This window comes from Hirundo rustica, chromosome 24 (genome assembly GCF_015227805.2).
Source record: "Hirundo rustica isolate bHirRus1 chromosome 24, bHirRus1.pri.v3, whole genome shotgun sequence".
NCBI lineage: Eukaryota > Metazoa > Chordata > Aves > Passeriformes > Hirundinidae > Hirundo > Hirundo rustica.
The window spans coordinates 1420349-1444851 of NC_053473.1; the positions used below are offsets into that span (position 1 = coordinate 1420349).

The 24503-nt window shown below is 50.8% G+C and overlaps 1 protein-coding gene across 1 annotated transcript in view; it reads right to left on the reverse strand.

Annotated features, from left to right (window-relative positions):
* LGR6 (leucine rich repeat containing G protein-coupled receptor 6) overlaps positions 1-24503 on the reverse strand; it is a 150064-nt gene that overhangs the window by 26228 nt on the left and 99333 nt on the right. The window contains exons 5-7 of the mRNA XM_040085532.2: positions 24103-24318; positions 14721-14792; positions 835-903 (exon numbers count right to left, since the gene is read on the reverse strand). Of these exons, the coding sequence (XP_039941466.1) occupies positions 835-903; positions 14721-14792; positions 24103-24318 (357 nt within the window). The remainder of the gene's footprint in view (positions 1-834; positions 904-14720; positions 14793-24102; positions 24319-24503) is intronic.

Below are 24503 nucleotides of genomic sequence, written 5' to 3' on the forward strand. Positions count from 1 at the left end.
GAGTCTGAGCAGGTGATTTGTTGATGATTATTTGGAATTTGCCTCTTCTTTAGTGATGGGCATTTCAAATGCCATCCCGAAGGGGATAAAGGATCTTATTCTCATTTTGAAGGCGAAAATAATGATGATATCTGGGCTGAACAGAGAAATCTCATGAGAAATGTTTCAGTAAAGAAAAAAGTAGTGTCAGATTTTTACTCCAAGGCTCCCAGAACCATGAGAGCAGCTGCTTTTGTCCCACCCCAGCCTGGCAGCAGTGTGACACAGGAACTGTGGATCTACATCAACTCACCCCACCCTGGGGCTTCCACCTTCATGGGTGATAAGTGGGCTGGTTCCTTATTTTTAGTGTCTCCCCGGCTGACCAGATAGAGAAAGGAGGGCTAGTCACTAAAATGGTAATAAACTTTGGTAATTCCCTGTTATAAATTTCTCCTAAAGGAGAAAAAACAGTTTCTTCACACTAGAGGAGGTGGCACAGGGCCTGCAGAAACTGTGGCCTCACAATAGCAGGGGTAAGTCCACGTTGTGGTCCCAAGCTGGGGAATGGACATCAGAAGCAGCCAGAGGACAGATGGAATTTGAGCCCCTGAGATGCCAGAGGAGAGAGAGGCTGGCAGAGACTCCCAGTCCCCTCCTTGGTGTGGAGGGATAGGGAGGTGGTCAGGGCTGATGGAAATCAAGGGGATAAACTGCTTTGATGCAGTGGATGGGGCTGGGAAGGAAAAGAAAGGCTTGGATTGAGTGCTTTCCTAAATCAGAGTACATGCGACGCTTTATTGGTCACTCTCCCACAGTGAGTGGTTTTGAAAAGGAATAAATGGAAAAACTCACAGTTCCTGCAGTCGTCCCAGTGTCCTGATAGCCCCGGGGAATTCCAGCAGCTCGTTGTAGTTCAGATCACTGAAAGACAGAGTAGGGAAAAAACATTTATCAACATTTCTGTAGGAACTCAACTGTGTTTATCTGTGCTTTGAAGCCAGGGAAACTTGGTTGTTAACATGGGAGACAGGTTTTTCCTACCATGCTGATCCAGCCACTGCCTGGAAAGACAATTTCACACATTCCTGCAGCAGGAATATTCCCTGCTAGGAGCACTGTCAGGTGAGAGCCAGCCCAAGCCATGGCTGCTGCCGTGCCCCATGCCCAGAACTGGGCAGTGCTGCTGCTCCCCACATCCTGAGGGCCCTGGCTCCTTCTCCCAGGAGCTCAGCCCCGGAGCTTTGGCTCTGAGTAATTTTTCTTGCCTTTCCAGATCAAAATGAGATTCTTTGAAGGACAAGAAACACAAACAGCATCAGTTGTGTGGGGCCCATGAAGGGCTTCTCTGGGCCCCCTTCAGAGGGGATCAGGGGACCATCCCCTCAGGGTTTGTCCTGGGGTTTTGGGTCTCCTGCCACTGGGACATGCTCTGACTGGGAACAGTGGGAAGAGAAGTCTGTGGGAAGTCTTCTGGGTCTTCTTCTGGTGGTTGGAGTCAACCCCACATTGGAATCTGTGAGCCAAAGCTGGAAGTGATGTGCAAGAAGTACTGACACCGTTGACTACTAAGTCTAATTTGCTGTGTAGTAAAAGAAATAAAATATACTATGCCGGTTGTAATGACAAGTGTAGAATTTACCCACCCCGACTTGGCAACTAAAAGAGACATCTGAGTCTGAATGAAACCTCAAGAGTTATATTTGTTCTCTAAGGATGGGCTTAACCTCTGGAAAAGGATTTATTTGACCTTTGTGGCACTGCTGGCAACCTGGGAGGAGCAGCCCTTCAAAGGCACCAATCCTGCTGTTGGCTGGAGGGTGCCCATGGGGGCTGGCTGGGCTTTGGGTGTGCAGCACTTCCCTGGCATGCCCAGCTTTCTCCTTGGAAGGCAATTTCAGCTGTCACAATAACAGTTGACCCTGTCCTGGCCATCCCATTTTGCAATTCACTGAAGTCTGAAAACCATACTTCCTACCTGCATGACACTCACCAAGTTTTAAGTGGGAGATACTTTGGAACATGATTACTGGCTCCTGGAGATTACCGTATAATTACACTTAATGAACCTCAAAGTAATTACCACGTAACCTGGGCTGCGGTTTATGGAACAGAAATAACTGAGCATTTACACAGCAATGGGCCGCTGCCCAGTTACCCAGTAATTCTCATCCTCTGGGCCCAGGCATGGGCATTATGTTATGATCTCTCTTGGCCCCATTGTCTCTTACATCTTCTCTCACTACCAGTGCCCCAGCTTGGGAACGGCTCCATGGCACCGCCTCAGCTTTGCCCTGAAGGTGTTTACGTGGGAAATCAACCCACAGAGTCTCTCCAAATCGGTCCTTCCAGGACTTCCAGCTTATATGATTTATGTCTTAGGGAATGCTTATCACAGAATTACAACATAGGGCACAAACCCAAGAGAAAAATATGGAATGAGGTTGTCGTGGGCGGATTTTGTCTCGTGTAGCTCTGACAAGGTCCACACCAGACCTTGTTGCTGGGTTCCCTGAGGAGCCCAGGAGCTGTGGCAGGTCCTGGTTTGGCAGGGTTTTTCCCCTGACACTGAGGGCATTTTTCCCTCCTCCAGTTACACAGGGATCTGGATTTGAGCAAATGAATCCTGCTCCTATAGGACCCAGAAAGGGTTCATGTTGTCTAATAGCTGGCAGTGCTGGCAATCAGGGGGTGAGACCCTGAGCTCTGCCTGCCCGGTGCCCACCCTGCAGTGTGCTGGCAGGGCCCCAGCACACCTGAAGCTGCTGTGCCTGTCCCAGGGGCCAGGAGTGGAACAGGAGTGATGTGTCCCCTCCACACTCTGTTCTCATCTGGCTCCAAGCAGATCAGTGGCCTTCCTCAGTCTTCTCTGCCTGAGCCCAAAATGGTCTGTTCAAGGATAAATAGCCCAACACATGACTGCTCATAGCATCACTCTTTGCTTATAGCTCCCTATCAGCTGCTTGGATGCTCTCGGCCAGTGTCTGTAGATGGCACCTGCCAGGTTCCATCAGGGCCTGGCTGAGGGCTCTCATTGCACAGGCTTGGTTACCAGGGGCACAACTGTTAATGACACATCCCTTCTCTGCTGCTCAGGAAGATACAGGAGTGGATTTCCCAAGTGAACAAGCAATGGGAGGTGCGGGCAGGACCCCACTGGGCATTTTCAAAGCATCATTCAAATCCGATTAACCTCCAGATCACTGCTCTGGATGAAATCAGAGGCATTAGCAGCCTAAGTCAACTGACAGCCCCAATTTATGCACATAAGGTGCATAACACCTTTAAAAATTTCACCCTGCAGTGACTCCCGGAAGTTAAAGTGAGATTCCACAGGGAGCAGGAAGCTGCAGAGGTCATTCAAGGCCGGGTGTCTGCCTGTGCCACTTCCCTCTGCTGCACCACAAACTGGCGCTGGGACGAGCCTGTGTGATGCCAAGGGGCAGTCCCTGGGGAAGAGGCACTGTGAGCCCCAGGTGACATTCAGCCCGTCACTGCAGTGTCACTGGCACCGTGGAGACTTTCTGTGATGGCACAGGGCTGTTTCTGTGAGCTGCTGACAGATGGAAAATATTGCCCAACACAGAAGAGGCTTGGCTCACCTCTGATTCACTAACAGAACAAGGGATCTTAGATCTGCAACCAATATTATTTACAAGGTTCATTCATTGTGCTGTAATATTTGCTCCTGTCTTTAAAAATGTGTTTCCTTTCCAGCCTGCACCTCTTCCAGGCAAGCTGCTCTTTCATCAGCAGATGAAGGTTCTGTTTGTACCTCTGCATGTGTGCAAGTACGTACAGGACCAGTTCTTCCTGAGCGAACACACACCGTTCCCAGCCCTGGCAGCATCCTGGGGCCTCCCTCCCCTCTGCACTTGACAGACACAAAGAGCATTCATTGTGCTCAGCAGCTCCCGCTGGGTAAAAGCCCATCTTGGGGCGCTGGCAGACACGGGGCTTGTTGGGAAGTGGAAATGCCACCAGGTGTAGTCATGCTGCTCCATCGCGGCTGCTGTTCTGCTCAGAGGAGACGCCGTGCCTGTGCTCGCCCCTGCTTCCTGGGGTTTGGGGAGGTGAGCCTCCCTCTGGAAAAGAACCCAGCTGCTCTGGGGAGCAGGTCCCCGAGCGCTGCTGGCAGCTGGCCGCTCTGGATCGCGCGCTGCTCCCACTGCTCTGTGTCTCCAGTGCAGCTCCCGGCCAAGCTCGGCCCGGTTCAGGGGCTTCAGCTGGCTGGAAGGGGCTGGAAGAAACCAGCACTCCGGATGGTCCTCAGGTGCCACCTCTTCCCTGCAGTGGGGCCACTCTTCTCAAAGCCCAGACCCAAACCACGACATGAAAAAAAATTCCCAGGCCTTTCTTCTGCTTTCACAGAACTGGAGCTGGGCTCTGGTCCAAGCAAAGACCCAGCAATCAGCCTCCACCATGGTGTTCCTGTCAGTGGAGAAGTTCCTGCTCATTTAGTGAAATTCAGTCCTCAGCTCTTTCCACAGGTGCTATCAGGCTCCCTCTGTGCCTGAGCTGTCCTCTCTGCCTGCTGTCCCCTGGGGGATTTGCCCCGGGCTTGTGCCTGCTGGTGGGTCTCTGGAGCTTCTCCTCCAGCACAGGGTCCAGGCAGATTGGAAAGGCTCATGGCTCAGTGGGTCAGGGATGATTTTGCTTTTTGATTCCTGTGTTCCTCTCCTGAGCATGTCAGTGAACTGCCCATCCCTCATGAACCCTCTCCAGGAGCTGGTGGATGTAGGAGATGGAGGTGCTGAGCAAACACCTTTAAGGCTCCCCTTCCTCTCCCTGCTTTATCTGAGGCTCTTGGGCAATGCTTGGATTCCCTAGCTCCACACTCTGACACTTTCCCACTGCTTCCAGCTTTGGGATGATGCAGGAAAAGCCGCAAAAAGCCACTTTGCTGTTCCCACTGCGCTGCTGTGCCACGGGCTGGGGTGGCCAAGGCCAAGGAGACCTCTTGGCCCAAGGGAGCTGGAGCTGGCAGTGCTGCCCCAGCTCTGGGGCCTGACCCAGGGCTTTGTGTGGGCTTTCCTGGCTGTGGAGTGCTGTCCTTTTTGGCACAAAGAAGATCAGTGGCAGACTCACTTAGTGGAAGGATGGCAACACACCATGGCCGTGCCTATGCCAAACAATAGGGAAGCCTCACAACAACAAACAAATTAAAAATAATGAGCATTATCAAGGGCTTTTGAAAGCAAAATCAGTCAGGCAAGAGGTTCAGAACCGATGTGCAAGAGCAATGACTGTGAATAATCCCTCTCCTCAGCTGGGCTCAGAGTTACCAGCTCTAACGTGGCAGTGGGATGGCAAGAGGAGCATTGTCAGCTCTTCTGCTTGAAATGGAAGCCTCTGAAAGGTCACCCAGTCTGCCCAAGACACACTGAACTGGCGGGCTTTCCACTGTTTTTATTGCTAGGGGGAGCCTATAGCTTCATATTTGGAAGATCTTAACCAACCCTGTTGTTTATTTAGAAATAAAAGTAAGTTGACATCAAAGGCCCAGTTATTTTGGGCTTTAACTGCCAGGGTGATTTGAAGCTGACAGCAAGCAGCCTGTAACTATTAATATCTTCAGTCATGCCAAAAGGAGAGAAGGAGGGGAAAGAGTCTCAGGTCAATTTTCTGCCTGTTAGGGACTATTAGTGGTTCCACACAGGAAGCCAAAAAAAATAAAATTATATAGTACTATAAATTCTTCCATAAGCCACAAAACACCACAAATTTGCAGCTAATAAACCTGAAGATGAAGTGAGATTAGAAGTTGTAGATGGGACATTTGCTGACTATTTCAGCCCCAGTGGAGTTGTAGATGTCACCGTGGTGCCTGGAGGGGACTTTGTGCAGCCTCCTCCGAGGACCTGCATTTCCACCTGTCCTCTGCTGGCACCTCATCAAGCTGCCAGTAAATGTAATTACTGCCTCTGCTAGTTGTGCTGGTTGCTGTGGGCAAATCAAGCTGGGCTGGAAATGATTTAATTGGTAGTCTGGAAGCCCAAGGGGGCCACGGTGACCATGTAGTTTGACCTCTTGCCCAGCACTGGCCAGACAGCTTTACCCAGACTCCATACATCCAGTCATGGCTTATGGCTGAGCTGCCAGATTAGTTCAAATATGAAAAATAACTGCACAATCAGGTGCCTTATTTTCTGGGATCACAGATTCATTAAGGTTGGGAAAGCCAAGATCAAGTCCAACCATTAACCCCACACTAAACCAAGTCCCTAAGTATTTTTTTGATGCTTGCAACACTTTCTGTGTAGCATCAGCCCAAACCTCACTCTCCTGGCAGGGTCAGGCAGTGAGTGTGTGCCCTTGCCCAGGTTGACCTGGGGGTGAGGTGCAGCCAGTGCCTGTAATAAATGAGAGCAGGAAAGGGGGATGTGAAGGACCCAGAACACTTGTCTGGCTCCAGGCAATGTGCCCATCCCCTGAAGGAAGATGTGCAAGAGGGGGATGTTCACAGGCACTGCAGAGAGGCAAGACCCACCATGGGATTCATCTGCTCGGGTCGGTGTTTTCATTGGGAAATATGGTCCTAGAAAACCCCTTTGTTTTGCAAGTTATTAAGAGAAGCCAGGCTATGATGGAACTTGAGGGAGTGCATGTGTGTCCCAAAAGAGCAGAGTGGGCTGCCCACTGTGGGAAGGTTGTCAGGTTCTTGGGGTACACGATTCCTGCCAGGAGCAAAGAGCAGTCTCTGACCAAGGATTCATTCTGACAGCCTGGCCTGGAAACGTGTCAGCCTCTCACTGACACGTTGCTGCAGCACTTTGCAGGGTCTCTGTGGCACTGACGGTCCATTGCTGAGGCAGGGGGCTGTCTGTGGGTTGTGCCTTTTACCCCTGCAGCCACCAGTCCCTCCCAGTGCAGCTCTGATCCCCACTGGAAATCCCAGCAGTGCCCAGCGTGTGGCTGTTCCACCCGGCACTGCTGCCTGCTCTCTGACTCACAGAGGTGATGGATAAGCCTTTGATGTATTTGCCACTCTGCCACACACACTCAGGGACAGGGCCCTCGGTGCTGGGACACACAGAAACATCCACAAGCTGATGGCTCAGGAGGCAGGCACGGAGGGGGCTGCTCTTTGCCAGGCTGGAGAGGAAGGCAAAGCTCAGGGAAGCCTTGTCTACAGCAGAGCATTCCCCAGCTACAGGAAAGGAGCTGGGGATTTCTACCTGCTCCCCAAGGTGCACAAACGGCTGGTGAACAGCCCCTGGAGCTCTGCTGCTGGCAGGAGGGAGCATGGGATGGAGGCAGAGCTCCTGTGCACCAGCACATCTGTGCTGAAAACGTGCCCCCAGCTGCCTCTGCTGCCCTTCTGCTGCCTGCAAGGGCTGCTCCTCCTCTGCACAGGCATCACTTCACACTCACACACCTCAGGAGGAAGAGGCACGGACAGCTGCTCCAGGAAAGGCTCTGGGAACAGGGAAAGGCTTTGGGTAAAAGGAAGCCCAAAGAACCAGAGGAGCTGAGGACCTGTGATGGGTCACAGCCTGACTGCAGACTCAGAGGCTGGAGCTTGGAGAGCCCCAGTGCTGCTGTTCATTGCAAGATCAGTGGCAGGGGAGCCAGGCTGGAGAGCTGGCCAGGGGCAAGAGGGGGTGTGAGGATTTGGTGGGCAAAGGGAGACGAGCCTTACAGTGGATCCATGGAAAAGTGCAGTGCCTCCAGAACGACCTTTTCAACTGAACTGCCTTCATTTTCTCTCTTTTTTTTTCTTTATAAACCAGCAGAATATCCTGTTTGACTGGGCTTGTGTTCTGCCAAAGCTCAGCCTGGTTACGAGGTGGTTCAGAGCTGAAGTGCAGCTGGTTGAGAGCTGAGCAGCATCAGGAAGAGCACATTCCTGGGGGTCCTGGGGGTCCAGGCTCCTGCTTTAGGGGGAGAAGCTGCAGCAAACTGGGAGGGGGCCCAAGGAGACACCCAGTCAGTGCTAGGTGTGTTTACCAGTTCAGTTTTACAGGTGACTTTCTCTGTTTGGAAAAGTCACTTTGCGGTTACACAATGATCAGAGCAGACCGTGAACTTTATAGCTCTGTTCTTGGACCAAGCACAGGGATCCATGCAGGGCCCTGAGCTATGGCCCTTTTTCCAAAAAGCCACCTGTCCCCTTCCTTTCTCTGTCCCCTCAGAGTCCCTGAGCCTCCCCTGAAGTCCCTTTTATCCTCTGGCAGGGCAGGTTGGGATCTCACAGCCAGGCTCTGACGAGCTGCCTGGGGACCCGTGCTGACCCTGCAGGGCTGGAGCATCAGGATGCTGAGGAAGGACCAGAGCAGCTCAGCACAGCAAACGGTGTCCTTGAGGGCTCAGAGCCATCAGCCGCTTTGGGAATTGCACAGATTTGGGATTAACATCGAGAGACTGCACAAAAGGCTTCAAATGAAACACGCTGATGGAGACAAATCCACTTGAGGAGCAAGGTAGCATTTGGCAGGGAGTTTTCTGGGAGAACAGCAAAGCCTGCCTGGCCTTTAAAGTGTTAAACAACCCTTGTATGAGCTGTACTGCAGATATTTCCCATTTCCTTCTTCCTGCCTTCATTGCCCAAGGTGTACTTTATATTAATTTTCTTTTTTTCTTTTTTTTTTTTTTTGCCCCTAGAAAATCCAACTCTCCAGAGGAGTTGGTAGGTTCCAGCTCTGCTCTGCATTTACAGACTCGGCTAATTACCCAGATAATGGGACGGGTGCTGTGGTAAGGGCATTTCCTGTGAGGCAAGGTTAGGCAGATAAAACGCCCGGAGCCAGAGGGTTTTGGATTCAGCCCTTCTTGGAGACGTTTCTAATTTATTAGTGCTATTTTTTAAAAATAAATGAAAAGGTTTTTAAATGAATGGAGATTTGCTCTTTCCAAGTGATTTATCTCCTTTGTCTGAAGGGCGGAGGAGCTGGCGGGGATGCAGATGGGGAGGGAGAATCCAGGGAGATAGGAACCAGCGGGGTCATCTCAGGTGGAGGGGATGGGCGGGGGCTGCGTGCCCTCTCTGAACACGTCCCTGGCTGAGACAGGCTGGAGATGTCCCAGAGGAGCAGCACTTTTGGGGCAGATCGTTGCTGTTTTGGCTGCAGGCCTCAGGCCTCCCGCGTTTGGATCCGGTCCTGGGGAGCAGCCATTGATTTCCCAGCCCTGCCTGTGCCCCACGCTGGGGAATGGGGAGGCCGGGCACTGCCAGGACACGCTTCTGCTCCCTGCCAGCACCGGGGTCTGTCTGTGTGGCTGTGCCAAGGCAGGAGGAGCCTTGCTCCATCACAGGGCCCACTGGCAGGGCCACAGCTCTGACTTCTGCATTTTTCCCTTTGCCTCGGCAGCTCCAGCAGAGCTCTGAGCAGGTGTTGGGGAATGTGAGGTGGCTTTTGTGGTGGGGGACCCTGCACATCTCTTGCCAGCCCACCTGAGCCACAGCTGAGAGCACATTCCCACTGCTGCTGCCCACCTGCCTTCATCAGAGGCCCCAGGGACTCCTCTTCAGGCTTCCTGCTGTGTGTGCGTGTGACAGCCAGCCCCCAGGGCCACCACACCTCTCCCTGCTTGGACAAAACACTGTTGGGAGAAAAAGGATGCTTTCCCCTTTTCTTCAAAGCAGAGATCTCATCCCAGGGGCAATTTTAGTGAGTCACTTCCACAACTGCTTTGGTGGAAGATTTGGGAAAAGCCAGGATCGTGAAGTCCAACCATTAACCCCACATTAAACCATGTCCCTAAGCAATTTCAGTGAATCACTTCCACAACTGATTGGGAAGATCCGTGAGGAGCCTCTGTCCCCTTTCAGCTGCATTCTGCACTTGCTCTCTGGGCTCTGCTCTGCTCTGCCATGGGGACACCGAGGGACACCTGCCTGACAGCAGGGAAGGTGGGAATGCTAAATGATGGGCTCTGTGTGCTGGTGTTTGGAGATGGAATTTGGGGCCAGCTCTGAGGTTCAGCTGCCATAGTTACATGCCCTCTCCATGGCTATCCCTGAGGCACACACACTCAAACACCTATGGCTGCACAGGTCCAGGTCAGCTTCCTCTTCCACCCCTCTGCACAGAGCAGTGACCTGGCGCTTGGTCATGTGGGGGGGGGCTTCACTCCTTCCCTTCAGCTGTGATCCATGAAATATTCGTATTTCAGAGGCACAGAGGGATAAATTCAGTGTTATCATAATCTACCTAATGAGGCTGAAGTCAAGCACTATGAAATATGAGGCGATTGTTGATCAGCTTTTAGATTGTGTTCAACTGATAGCAAAGCTCAGGGACCTTAGGACACTGCTCAGCTTTCCATGTGAGGGTGGTAAGGAGGAAACCTGGGCATGAGACCAGCCTCCCTGTGGAAATTGATGTCACACTCATGAGAAATCCTTTCCTCATGCAGCAGTGGGGAACCTGGCCCCTGTGTTAGCTCCATGCAGGCGTTTGGATGGCAATTTCCCCTTGCTGTTCCTTTGAAACCACAGCCACACTCTCCCCAGCACTCTGCTCCCAGCCCTGAGCACAGGGTCAGAGTGCTCCCAAGAATGAGTCTCTGTCACTGCAGGGATGCTCCTGGCTGCAGCTGAAGTGCTCCTTCCATCAGCTTTTCCATAAGCACTCCTACTCACCAGACCTGTAATACACAACAAGTCTCATCACAGAACCATGGGATGGTTTGTGTTGGAAGGGACCTTTAAAGATCATCTCATTTCAAGCCACTGCCATGGGCAGGGACATCTCTCACTAGGAGGTGTCTAAACCCCTTGCCCTTCTTGCTGCTTTGTTAAAGACTGAGAAATCAGGTCTGAGATAATCAGGAAATGTAGAAGTCAAGATCTCTCCATCCAAATGGCAGAAGCAGGTTACGCTGCCAGATGTTTTACAGCGGGGGTTAAACATCCCAAAGGATGATACACTGTGTGCAGGACTGACAAGGCAAATCTGGAACAGGGAAGCAATGCAAAGAGCAGAGTCTGCAGTCCCAGCTCTTGGCATGCCTTGCACCTGCTTCTTGCAAAAGATGCTGCTTCCCTTGACTCCTTTTCATTTCACCTCCCCAGTCCTCACCCTCTTGGGATACCCTCACCTTGTACCAGGCCGTTTGCTGTGGTCCAAACACTCACCTTGGCCACAGGCCTTCCCCTCTGGCCACGCCAATGGCTGATGGGGGTAAAATACCCCTTGGTGTTTATGGACTCCGTGTCCAGCAGGGTGGTGCTGGCTCCTCCCTGCATTTCCTATGGGCATCCCCTGACCTTACACCTTGTGTAGAGGATCGAGGCCATTACCCAAAGGGGCTACAGGAAGGATGTGTCACATCAGGATATCTGCACTCTTATTTACTCCATGTCTTTGGGAAAGGGCTAAAAAATGCCAAACTTCTCCCACTCTGATCACCTAATCCCAGGTTTCATGGCTCAGCTTGGGGCTTCTTCCCACAGCCCCGGTGGGTTGTTCTGTGTCGTCTCTCAGGCTGATGGGAACTGGAGAGGGAATCTCACTGGTTTACAGGGCTGTTTCAAAACCCCTTTGGGAATCTGGCCCAGGCTGCTCTGACTTGCTTCCAGCCTACATGCCAGCTTTCCTTCCCAGGAAGAGAGGCTGGGCCGGGGGGGTGGCTGGGGAGCAGCCAGGTCTTGCCCTGACAGAAAAAAATTTCTTGGAGCTGCTTTCTCCAGTTTCACGCTGGTGTTTGACTCGTTGAGACCTGGTGGGTGCTGCACATCTGCCTGTCCCCCATCAGCGTGGAGAACACAGGGCTGCCCCTGCTGTGCACTTGGCAGAGCTGCCTTGTTCATAGAAGCTGCGGGTCAATGCAAGGGAAATGTGAAGTCATGCATCTGGCTTCACCTCTCTCTAGATTTGCTGCCCTCCTGAAATATCAGGGCCAAGCCCTCTCCAAGAACAAGGATGCTCCACTGGGATCTGTTTTCGCAGAAATGCTGGGACTTGGGGCAGGTGAGCAGTGTGGTTGTACTTATGTAGCTCACACATTGCTGAGACCTGCAGTGCCTGCTGCTTCTCTTAGGGTTTTGGCATTTAATAAAAATAGAAGTTTTCCTGTCTAGCCGAATACGAGAAGAAGTATTTCCCTTAGGGAGACAGAGGTTTTTGCACCTAAAACTTCCCAGGCTCTTCTGAAAAACCTGAAACAATGTTTTCCTCTCAAATTTTACAGTTCTCCAACTATTGTGCCTGGTTTATAATCAGCATCTGGCCACAAATACTCATTTTAGGAACCCTGGAGAAATTTCTGTCTTCACCAACCTTTACCATGCTGCTGCCTTCCAGGAGGTAACGCCCACGGGGTAACTGAGAGCATGGTTTGGCCTCCACAAGCCAAAAAAATGTGCTAAGTGCTGTCAACAGAATGTAATCATAATTTGAGTTAAAGGGTAAGTGTGGAGACTGTAATCGTCTCCACATGCACAGGAGCTGAGAGGTGGTAGGTAGATGCAGGTCTAGCAGCTTGGCTGGGATGGTGCAACCAGAAGCTTGGGAGTTTTTTGCCCCAGAATTTGGGGTGGGTGCTAAGGATTAACATGAGGGGTGTCTCCACCTGAGGAACACGTGTTCCTCAAGGATCACTGGCTTAGAATGCTTGCTAGCACGAGGGTGAGAATTGGATGCTCAGGCCAAAAGGAGTAGAAGGCCTCCCATGGCTCTGGAGGACGCTTCTTCAGAGCAATCAGGTGTGGAGGAGGGTGTGGAGAGTCTGGAGCTCTCTGCCACAGCAGTGTCCTTGCTGCAGGAGCTGTGCAGGGTGGGGCTGTGGGACCTCACACCAGTCCATCCTGCAGGGCCTGGGCACAGGCAGAGCCCTGCTCCAACAGGACCATCCTTGGAGGCTGGATCCTCCCAGGGCTGCCTGATCAGCATCAGCAGGGACAGGACTTGCAGAGCTGCAGTGCTCCAGAGCCCCCACATTGCTGCACAGTCTTGTCCTTGCAGGCACTGGGAGCAAGAGCAGGGGTCACGGAGCTCCCCAGCTGCTGGCTGGCACCTTGGATGAGCAGCAAGAGGCAAAGAAAGTGTGAGAGCAGGAGCAGAGTGGGAGAGAGGGAAAATGAGCATTCAGCACAAATGGCTGTGGAAACAGAATTATCTCCCAGGGCTATGAAACGCTTTAGTCTTTCCCACAGCAAACAAGGGGCCATCTTTTCCTTTTCCTCCGCAGCTCCATCCTGTTGGGATGGGCAGCAGCATCTCCAGCCACCCCGGCTGCAGAGAAGGGTTGCCCGGATGCAGGCTGGGATGTTGCTGCATGTCTGCTGCAGCTGTAGCCCAGACAAGGTTTTCTTCCATCAGCGACTTCTCTGCTTCCTCCTGCAGCTCCCTGCCTTTGTGCTGCCTGGGTGCCACAGCTCTGCCCTCACATATTTGCCTGTGACCACCAGAAATGACTGGGGAGAAAGCCAAGCTGGGACCCGTGGGTCACCAGAGGAGACTACCCACCAGCCTCCCACCGCTGGCACAGTTCAACCTCTCCCCAGCTGAGCCCTTCTGGGTGGTCCCAGGATCTGCCAGTCTGCAAGGAAGAGACAATGTGTGTCATGGTCCTGCCCTGAGGAGTGTGTCTGGGGACCAAGGGTTTGCCTGCTGCTGCCACTCTCGCCCGATAGCTGCTGTTGGCACCATGCTGGGCACAGAGGGGCCCCGTCCCCTTGAGTGGCACTTGAATGCTGGGAAGCAGCATCTCCTTCTGCCGTGACCTGGGCCCCCTGGTTCTCTTGGCAGGAAGCAAGGGCCAGACTCTGACCCCGAGCTTGTATGAAGGGACATGTTTCTGCACAATTGAAGGCATCAAGCACCTCTTACAGTCTTTCAGAGCCTCAATTTATTTGTTTGCTTGTTTATGCTTCCTCCTGAGCCAATGCAAAGCACACGAGGCACAGGCCATTCATGCAGCTGTCACAGCACAGGGAATGTGGGGCCAGGCTGTGGGATGAAACTCCCAGAGCTCAGGGTGAGCCCCCTGCTGCGAATCACAGAATCACAGAATGGTTTGGCTTGGAAGGGAACTCAGAGCCCATCTGGTTCCACCCCCTGCCGTGCAGGGACACCTTCCACTGTTCCCTGGTTGCTCCAAGCCCTGTCCAACCTGGCCTTGGACATTTCAGGGATGGGGCAGCCACAGCTTCCCTGGGGACCCTGTGCCAGGGCCTCAGCACCGTCACAGCCAAGAATTTCTTCCTGCTCTGATCTCAATCTACCTTCCTGAAGCTGTGTCCTGGAGGTGAGTTCATTCCTGCTTCCCATCCTCCCTGCAGTCTTCTGATGGATTGTTTCCCAGCCATGCTGAGAACATGGTGTGCAGTCAGCTGGCTGTGGGTGATGCCAGCAGACATGAGATCATCTCAGAGATACCCCACAGACCCCTGAGGACTTTACAGGCCCCAAACTCAAGCCAGCCCCTCGCTTTGGTGGTCAGGTGTTGGGGAGGCTTTAGGGCCACACCCTCGTGCTGAGGAAGGAGACACACTCCCTGAGCAGGGAATGAATCCAAGCTCTCGGGGTTGCAGCTGGACTAGAATGGTGTCCAGGAGCCCCTCGCCATCCACACTGCCCACATGCACAGCTCCCCCTGAAGCAGCAGCACGGCCACTGGAGGAAAGCCCAGGCTCTCACTCCCCAGTAAGAACCATGCCCTGGGCGCTTCCCCTGCTGCTGCCCTCAGTGCACGGTGACCAGCGACACGTGTGGGGCTGAGCCCCTTTCCTGCATGCTGTGCTGGGGAATGAACACACCCCATGTCTTTAGGACAGAATAAAACAGGGCACTCACAGGGTTTCCAGGCTGTGCAGCCCATCAAAGCCGTTGGCTCCCAGGCTTTGGATCCGGTTGTTGTGCAGGTGCCTGTGGGCAAAACAGAGATGGTCAGTGGGAGTGCAAGCTGATCTCTTCCTTTGCTCTGAGCTCTGGTCCAGAACATCCTGTGAGCTGAGCACAGCCTGGGCTGGGATGCCAAGGGCACCAAGGGGCTCCCCCTCTTACCCCATGAGACACATGTGGGGTGCAGTAGTGCTTGCAGAGAGCTGCAGAGCTCCCATCCCTCTCAGGAATTCAGGCTAACGTAGGAGTTTCCCTGAGATCTCCACCTTCACAGCTGCCAGGTGGCTGTGGATGAACATGCTTAAGCAAGAAGCTTCAAGAAACACCCTAGAGCTCACTGTACCCTGGCCTCAGCCCACCAGCTGTTCTTGGGCACTGGGTGCTATCTAAGAACACAATCGTGTTTGGACTCCTTGGAGCCTTCGTAGCAGCAAGAAGACTTTGAGTGCAAAATCATCCTGTTAGTCACGGTTTATTATCTTTGCATTAAAAGAAAAAAAAACCCCAAAAATACCCCAAACCCACTGCCAGTTCCTGGATCAGCTCCAGTTTGATTGCAATGAGAGTTGTCTTCAGTTCAGTGCTTCAGAGTGCCTGGCTCAAATGCTGGGGCCATGCCACGGGCTGATGCACATTCTCTGCACCGTAGGAATGGTTTTTTTCCTGTTCCCCTTCATCTTGCTGCTACATGCCATGAACATCTAGTGCTTACAGGCCTGGGAGCTCCCAGCATTAACGTTGGCACTGGGGAGCCATATGCTGGGGGCCCCTGCAAAGCCACCCGGGGTAATTTTGCCTTGGAAGCTCTGTAGGTGATGAGTTTGTGGAGTTCTAGGTTCTGTGTTTCCTCACTCCCCTGTCTCAGTCTTTTGGCAAACCCAAGGCCTTAATCCCTAGATTCCTTGTCTTGGATTATCAGAGACTCTTGTGTATGTCACATTTCAGTGCTTCTTCCATGTCGCTTCCTTTACAGCTGTGAGCTTGTGGCTAATTGTGCATCTCCCTCTGAAATCCCACTCAAAGGCACCTCCGAGTCCACGGAGAGAGCTCTTGTGAGAGAAAAGTCTGCTGAAAACCAGAAGACAACCCACTGCTGCCCAGTCTGCACTTCCACCAGCCTGCACTTAACCCTCTTAGTGGTGCCCATGCTTGCACTTCCATGGTCCATGTGATAAATGCCCACCAAGGAGGGGCAGGTCTCTCAGGACAGCTTTCCCCATCAGTTCAGATTCTCTTTTAATGTTCCCAAGTTCACACGTGGTGCATTGTTGCCATACCACTCCCCTTGGGGGTCCTTTTGTCCCATGTCCATGATAGCACTAGCAAGGGATGCACCAGCCCTTGTCCAATGCTGCTGCCTCCTTCCAAGAGCCCGGGGGAGGCTCCATCCTGGCAGGTGGATCAATGATTTTTTCATTATTTGCTGCTTGATCTAAATGTGTCTCAGCTTGAAAAATCTCACTCCACCTGGATTCAAGTGTGAGCTGTTTGGCTGAGCACAGGCAGCTCCCACTGCCAAATATTCTAGGGTAGAACAGGAGGAAGCTGGGAGAGGAGGAAGAGCCAGGCTCTAGGGCGGTTTGGTAGGGGGCCTGCAAAACAGAAACCAGCCCGAGACGGATGTTTGTCATGGGGATGAGAACACACAAACGTTTCAGAGGAAGTGGAAGGGAAAGGAAGGGAAAGATATCTGATAAAATATGGTTGGTCCTTTGAACAAAAGGGAAAAAAGAAAAGGATGTTGCCTGCAAGAAAACTTGGATTGTGACTTTTAGAGGAGAAAAGGAGCCTGAGATGAGAATGAGAATCTTATGGGAGAAATTCCTCTTTGTCACAAGAAAAGGAGTTTGTGCCCAGATTGTTTCCTCCATCAAATGTTAACAACTTCTGGTCATGCTGCCTTCTCTTCAGTTGGTGGTGCTTGACCACTTTGAGTTCCTTTGGCACTGGATCCTGCATTTGGCAAAGAGAGGGTTGGGGTCTGGAGTTCCTGTGGGGACACATGGAGAGGTTCACAAGAACCCCACACCCCTGTCTGCTGTGAGGGGACAGTGTGGGGACAAGGACTGCCGGGGAAGGCGGGTGCTCCCTGGAGCTTTGTCAGGACGCTGTGACTGGACACGTTGCCCAAGCTCGGACACGCTGACCTGCCGTTATCACTGCAGTCAGGCAAGGAGACAGCAGAGAAAAGCAATCACCTGCTGCGTTTATATTTGGCTCTAGAGTGCTTTGTTTGGAGGCAGAGTAATGAAAATCATCCGAAGGAAGTTCTTTGTTGGTGAGAAAATTATGAACGACCGTAAAAGGGAGTTATAAAAAAATTTGCTGTCCAAGCTGAACTCTAGAGTTACCCAACCACATGGCAATAATAGAAACAAGAGAGCTGGGAAGGTAAACACTTGAAAAGATGTTCCTGTCTTCCATCCTGCCTTTTTTTTCTCCCCCGGTAAACAAATTTTAACAAGTGGAATTGCAACATCTCCAGTGCTTGTCAATTTGAGCTCAGCCCACACGACGTTATATTCTGCCCTGTAAATTACAGCTCAGCTGGTCTGATAGCAGCTCAAGGTATTTGATTCTGGGCTGTAAACAACCCCTACGATGCAAAAACACGGGAAGTCTTTAAGCCTTTGCTGTTGGAGCTAGAACACAGCAGTCTCCTTGGTCAGGGCTTTAGGATCTGGGTCTCTTCCTTTGCAGGGCATGGAGTGAGGGTGGCTTTAGGCAATCCCCCGTGTAAGAAGCTGTGCCCAGGAAGAGGACAGTCCCTGCTGGTTTGTGGGCTGGCCTGCAGGCTGTTCTCAGCCTGCACTTCCATCAGAAAACAGCAGCAGCAGTGGTCACACTGAACCCTGGCACGGAGGGACAGGTCAGGAGCTCCTCCAGCAGCACAAGGGCTCCCACTTGCCATGGGACAGGAGCTCCTCTGGTGCCAGCTAAGCCCTTGCTGTGGCTTCCTGAAACCAGCATAAATGACAGTAGCTGCAGAATCCCACGCAGCCTGGGGAGAGAGGCTGCAGCCTGGCTGGTGCCTCAGGTGGTGAGAATTTAGACAAACCCTGCAAGATTCATTCTGACCCACTGTAAGAAACAAGCAACAGATTCTAGGAGGATCTTCTCTCCTTGCCAACAATTTCTTATTGGAAATTGGGAATAAATATGATTTCCCCCCCGTCATTCATGCAGCACCCTTAGTCAAATTTGTTCCGTTTTCATTTGACTTCCTTTTCCATTTAGTTTTTCAGTCTGTGAGACAGTCCAGAGGTAGCAGCTTCAACTCTGGCAATGCCACCTGCAAGGGCACATTTGTCTTACACAGAAGGGAAGCAGGTTGAGCTAGGGCCTAAATACTGCTTTAATGAAGATGCTTGTCTATATGGGCAAGGAAAGGGAAATTGTGTCAACACCTGCATTGAACACTGGTGGAAGCAGATGTGGCAGGACAAATGTGGTGCTGGTACCCACACTGGTCACTGGATGTGGATGACCTGAAATGGGTGCAGAGCAGAGCAATAAAAATGATCCAAGGGCTGGAAAAGGAATAAGATGGAGATGTAGAGAACTCAATTAGTTTAGCTTATTAAATAAGATCAAGGGGATGAGTGCAGCGTAATGTATAGGATTCTTCCTGGTTAGAAACTGGGTACTAAAATGGTTCTGTGATTTAACAGAGGAAAGAATAATAAGAACAAATGTCTGAAGTCAAAGCCAAAGAAAATTCAAATGGGAAATATGAGTGGGGTTTTTTTAACACTAAGAATGATTAACCACTGGAACAGACTACAAAGAGAAGTGGTGGATTTGCCATTGCTTTCATTTTTAATGACTTCATTTTTTCTTCTCAAAAAGGACAAATGCAAATATTTTCCATCAATTATTTGCATTAGATGATTTGAACCAAGCTCAAATCTGACATCATACGAATTCACCCCTGACCAGCCATTGCCATGATGAGCTTCTATCTTTATTGTGGCAAAATTGTCCTTTTCCTCAACTTGGCCACGGATAAGTAGAGAAATCTAAATCATAAATGGTGCAAATTCCATGGATTGTTTCCATTAATGAAGGACCAGCATGAGACTTGTCTGGTGAAGAATAAAGCTCGATCAGAAGTGACATTCTCAGGGTACATTGGAGCACAATTTGCTCCTTCCTCAAGTGCTGGAGAAGGCAATCCACTTTTGCCAAGCTTGGTCCTCCGAGAGAAAAGGCACTCTTGCCAATTAAAAGGCTCATGAATGGGACCCAGATGTTCCAGGCAATATTGTTCCTGGTGATAATGAATTGCACATGCCTGGCACTCCCTGCCAACACCGAGGTTCCCAACAGCTTCTCAGAGAGGCTCTGGTAACTCCCTTGCACAGGTGAGGGCAGGGATTCACAGGCTCATCCTGCACCTGACTGGGCTTTGTGCTGCTGGGAAGCTCCGAGCCCCACAGACGTCAGCTGGAATGACTGGTGATTGTGATATATGTCCTAAAGTTAATTCGTGTTAAAAGATGTAACTCAACCCCTATAAATATAAGTTTTGTTTCTAATCCAGTATACTAAGAGTTAACTCAGATGAAAGTGGCCCAGAGAAGGGTACAGGAATTTCTTTTGCCAGCAAAGACATAGGAGGGGACAGGAAGAAACTATGATCGGAATTACCCGAAAAAGGGACACAAAGATGCCTCTGCCAGGAATCATTAAGGGGAGAACAAAGACAACGGAAAAAGGAGATGGGAACCCGGAGAACCAGATGATTACATCAGATTGATATCTCATCCATCTCCTCCTGAAATCAACATCTTCACACCACACCTGGATCCGACGATTAAAGGCATTGTCCTCTCGAGCAACCCTGTTCAGAATCCCAGAACTGGAACTTGAATGTCTAATGAGGCTGCCTCAGAAGGAGGAACCTCGAAGTCCCGAGTTTCTCTTAGCGATCCAGTGTATAAAAAGAAACTGCTCCAAGCCAGAAATGTGAACTTGGGGGGTAACATACTGGCTAAGTGTGTTGCCGCGTTCACCCAGTGCCGATCCCAAGCTCGACGCTGTCCTTTTAATTGTGGCTGTCTGAGACTGTCATTCTGTCTCTCAATAAAATTCCAAAATTTTGATTTATCGAATTTGGTGAATCGTATTTATTACATGATCATCCCTGGAAACAGGCATGTGCTGATCCTTGCCTCCTAGGCAAGGAAGACACTGAAAAGCAGTGGTCCCTTCTGAAAGTCTCAGCCAGAGTTATACCAGAGCAAGGACAAGATGGGAATGGTCACTAAACCATTCTGTCAGAGAGAGAGAGCTGCATTGTGTCCTTTGATAACAAAAACTGTAAGAAAGAGGATTTTTACTAAAGATTCTTCATTTACTGTTTTCACACTTTTAACTGGAAGGTGCTGCTGAGTGACCTCAAAAATAAATTATCATATTCAGGTTTTGTGAATGTCAAGTGCACCAGAGGGGAGAACCAGTCTTACATGAGCATACACACTATCAGGCTTTTATATATCCCCAGGAAAGAGGTCTTGTTGTTTAGTAGCTATGAAAAAAAAGCAAATGAAAGGACAGGGATAGTTAGAAGAGGGAAAATGGGCACAGAAAATCCTTGTACCATGATATAAACCAGAATAAATTTTTGTCTTTGATGCAGTGCACAGATTTGGTCACTCCATCTGAAGATGTGAAGGAAAAAATAAGCGTGATATGAGAACTAACTTCTGATTTTACTCAGACAGGTAGTAACAGGACAAGGGGAAAAGAGGGTAGATTAAAAAAAAAACCAAAACAACTGAGAGAAGGTAGATTTAGATCAGATGTTGGGAAGAAATTCTTCCCTGTGTGGGTGCTGAGGCCCTGGCACAGGGTGCCCAGGGAAGCTGTGACTGCCCCTGGATCCCTGGAAGTTTTCCAGGCCACTGGACGGGGCTTGGAGCAGCCTGGGACAGTGGAAGGTGTCCCTGCCATGGCAGGGGTGGAACTGGATGAGCTCTGAGGTCCCTTCCCACACCAACCATCCTGGGATTCCATGTTGCCAACCAGATAACTGGATGGGGCCTGGAAGAGCTGCGCTGAGGGAAGGGTACAACAGACAGTAACAAATACAGCAGTGGCACAGAGGAGACGGACACAGAGCACAAGAATTAGAGGGCATTAATCAAAACTAACTGGTAATGGCACGAGAACAGCTTTTCCCAGAGTCCATTTTTTCAACCAGGTAGGCAAGGATGGGGGCCAGGTTAAAGGAGTGGAACTTTTCTTTTGCTCCCATTACAGGGTCAAATTGACTCCAGGAGGTTTCCAGGAGCTAAGGCTCCCTGTGGACCCAAATGAGGAAGGATCTGGGTTTTGATCTCATTTGTTCTAACTTAAGGGGTTTTCAGCTGTGTGAGGAAAGTAAAACTACTTGAAGATTTCTCTGTCCAGGTCCCTCATTACAGGGCAAGGTTCTCTACTGTTTGGCCTGTTTTGGAAAGTTCACCCACACACAGCCCAGCATCTCTGCTGAGAGCTCCTGTGGTGACATCAGGAAAGAAGGGAACTGCAGCCCACTGCAGAGATGCAGCAGCAAGGACACATCTGCAGCATGAGGGATTTCTTGGCAATGTAAGATTTTACTTGAGGACCCCCCTGGCGAGTGGGACTGAAAGAGGTGCTGTGATTCCTGGCTTGAGACTTGCTGAATTCAGCTGACAGAGGAAATGAAGGATGCTACTGAGAACTGCTGTCATGAACTTTATTGGGCTGTCAGCGCAGCAGCATGGGGGTTTCAGATGCTGGCTGCTGAATGAAAAATCTCTTATGCTCAAGGAAGATTATGATTTTTATAAAACAACCTTTACTTCGTACAAACCATCAGCTGAAAAGTATTCAGGATTATTTCTGTGCGCAGATACTAAGAGACACTTGGAATAGATCAGACCAGAAGGTAACCACCTATTCCCATAAACAATCCTGCTCAAATATCCACCTCTCTTCCGCCATCAAAGCACAGTGCCAGCACCCCAGCACACAGAACCTTTGTTATTAAAGCTGGGAAAGGATGGTGCCAATTATGGAGATTCGTGGATTTCATGATGAGTGATATACACAAGGGTCTGCTCACTGAACAGCCTGCAGCCCTAGTTCGAAGCCTGCAGCAGCAATAGATGGGAAGAAGATCAGGGAATTCCTCAACAAAGGTGTAATTTATTAGCAGACACCGGACCTTTAAAGTATTCCAGATTGAGGCTGGGATACTCTGATGTCAGTGCTTGTGGCAGTGCAGGATGGTGAAAGGATCTGCTCAGGGCCCAAGGTGTGTGGGGAAGGAACAGCACGGCTCTGCACCTGGGAGGGTCCTGCCCTCAGCCGTGGTCAGGAGTGGTCAGGAGTGGTCAGCTGTGGTCAGGAGTGGTCAGCCATGCTCAGCCATGTCTCTGAGTACTGACCAGGCTGCACAGGAGGGATTCCCCTGCTCTCAGCCATTTCTGCCCTTGGCTTTCTTCCCCTGGGGCTCATTTTAACACCCTATAGCTGGGAATTTCCGATGTTTATAGCAGCAGCCAGATCCTCCATCGACCTGCAAACCCGACATTTGCAGAGGAAGGCACAGGTATCATCTGCACCCTGGTAGGGATTGTCTTCTCTCCAGCTTGGCTGTCTTTTGGGAGCATTTGCTTGTCAGCTCAGTGGGTGAGTCTGGAGCAGGACATACCCCTGGCTGGGACACAGGAGGGACACTGGGTGACTTTCCACTGGTGATGTGTTGACAAGCGCTTGCATGGAAGCATGGGAGAGATTTATGGGACCAGTTCTGCCAAACACTTGTGATCCCACAAAAATGTAGCATCGTGTCCCACAGAGCCTGGCAGGATCACACGTGTTCCCTTCCAATTGTATGTGGTGGGACATTATTCTCTCCCTTGTGACCTAATGGTCAATGACTTTTATTTCTCAAGCTTGACTGTTTAATTAAGGAGTTGCTTCTTGCCCACAGTATGGGATGAGCCAGAATGAAAGCAGCATGCTTTGGAGGCTGAAATGAAACCCCAAATGTCAGCTCACCCGCTGAGTGAGCTATTAAAGCTGACTGAAGTGGTTGCATTATGGTGGCCAGGGGTTGCTTTGCAGAATGAGCACTATTGTGGGTGAAAACTACTTTTTTGATTTTTCTCAAGTTGCTTTTTGCTTTTCTCCTAAATAAGCCTTTATGCTTTGTCTAAACAGATGAATTTGATGCTTAATAAAACTCTGAGCTGCGCTTTGTCCAAGCTCTTTCTATGCTGGATGGTCTCAGTAAACACTTTAAATTTTGAAAGGGGAATAATTGCTGAACTTTCACTAAGGCACTACATGCTGAGGTTACTTAACACCCTGGTATCAGTACAAATTACCGCACCAGAGGGGGCATTTCATGCGGATAGAGGAGCTCTAAAGCAGTTGGTAATCATACCCGAACTAGCTAATCAACACCAAAGCAGTACTAAGTATCTCATTTGCACATGTGAAGTTCCTTTCAAAGGGCAGATAATCTGCAAGCCTCTGTCGATAGAAACGATGCCCCTCCCGAGCAGCTGCCCGAGCGATCCGTTCTCTTTCTGGCGGCAGCTTTTGGGTGCCTCGGTGTCCCAGTGCCCACGGAGTGTTCCCAGCCCGGAGCAGCGCTGCTCTCCGCAGCGCTCCCAGCGCTGGCCGTGAAACGCTTCCAGCGCAAACCTGACAGCGGCCACGGCAGAACATCTGACCTGCAGATGTGCCACAGCCATGCAAAGTAAGCAGGCACGGGCTTGGACAAGGTGTTGGCATTAGATCTTTGGTTTAAAATCGTGCTTGGTAATAAAAAGGGGTGAGGGAGGAGGAGAGGGAGTCAGTTAGTATGTTTTCCTAGAAGTGAAAATATTACTTTTTTTGACCTGACAGCAAATTGCTGCATTTTTTTCCCCTATGTTGCTAGAAATTGCTGTAGTTTTAACACAGGGATTGGAGGGAAGAAAAGAAATGAGAATGTTTTTGTTCCTTGAGTCTTTAAGGAAAACAATCTGGTTTTTGTTTCCAGTTACTGGGGGTTTTGTTTGTTTGTTTGTTTGTTTGTTTAATACAAACCATTTCTTGAATTATATCAGGGAGCTCTGTAGCTCTTCACTGAAAAGTGGGGAAAATATGCCCAAAATCAAAAGAGGCAATTTTAGCATTTCGTATCAAATGCGGGGGATTCCCTGACTCTTTGAACAAAACCTCTGCCCCTCTCCCCATCGGCAAAACTCTGCTGGCGGGGAGTGACCAGCAGGGATTCCCGCAGGAGGAGGAGGAGCCCGTGGGCAGCACCTTGTCCCAGCCCAGGGAATAAGAAATGGAGAAAGCTTACAGCACCACGAGGCTGCTGAGGTTCTGGAAGGCGAAATCGGGGATGTGCCAGATCCGGTTGAGGGCCAGGGTCATGGCTTGCAGCGCGGGCAGGTGGTTCAGAGCTCGCACGGGGATCTCCGTCAGGGCGTTATCGTCCAGCCACAGGTGCCGCAGGGAGAGCAGCCCCTCAAAGCTCCTGTCGGGCACCACGGAGATGAGGTTTGCATCCAGGCGTCTGGGTGGGAAAGAAACAGGGTGGGGATCAGCGAGAGCCCAGCCCGCGGTGTTACGCAAAGGGAGCCATGGCGATGCCGAGGCGGGATGGATTGATGGCCGGGGAGATTGGATTGGGCTGTAAATAGTGATTAACATAAGAAGGTATCGGTGGGAGATGTCTGGCCGCGGCCGTGGACCATCCCT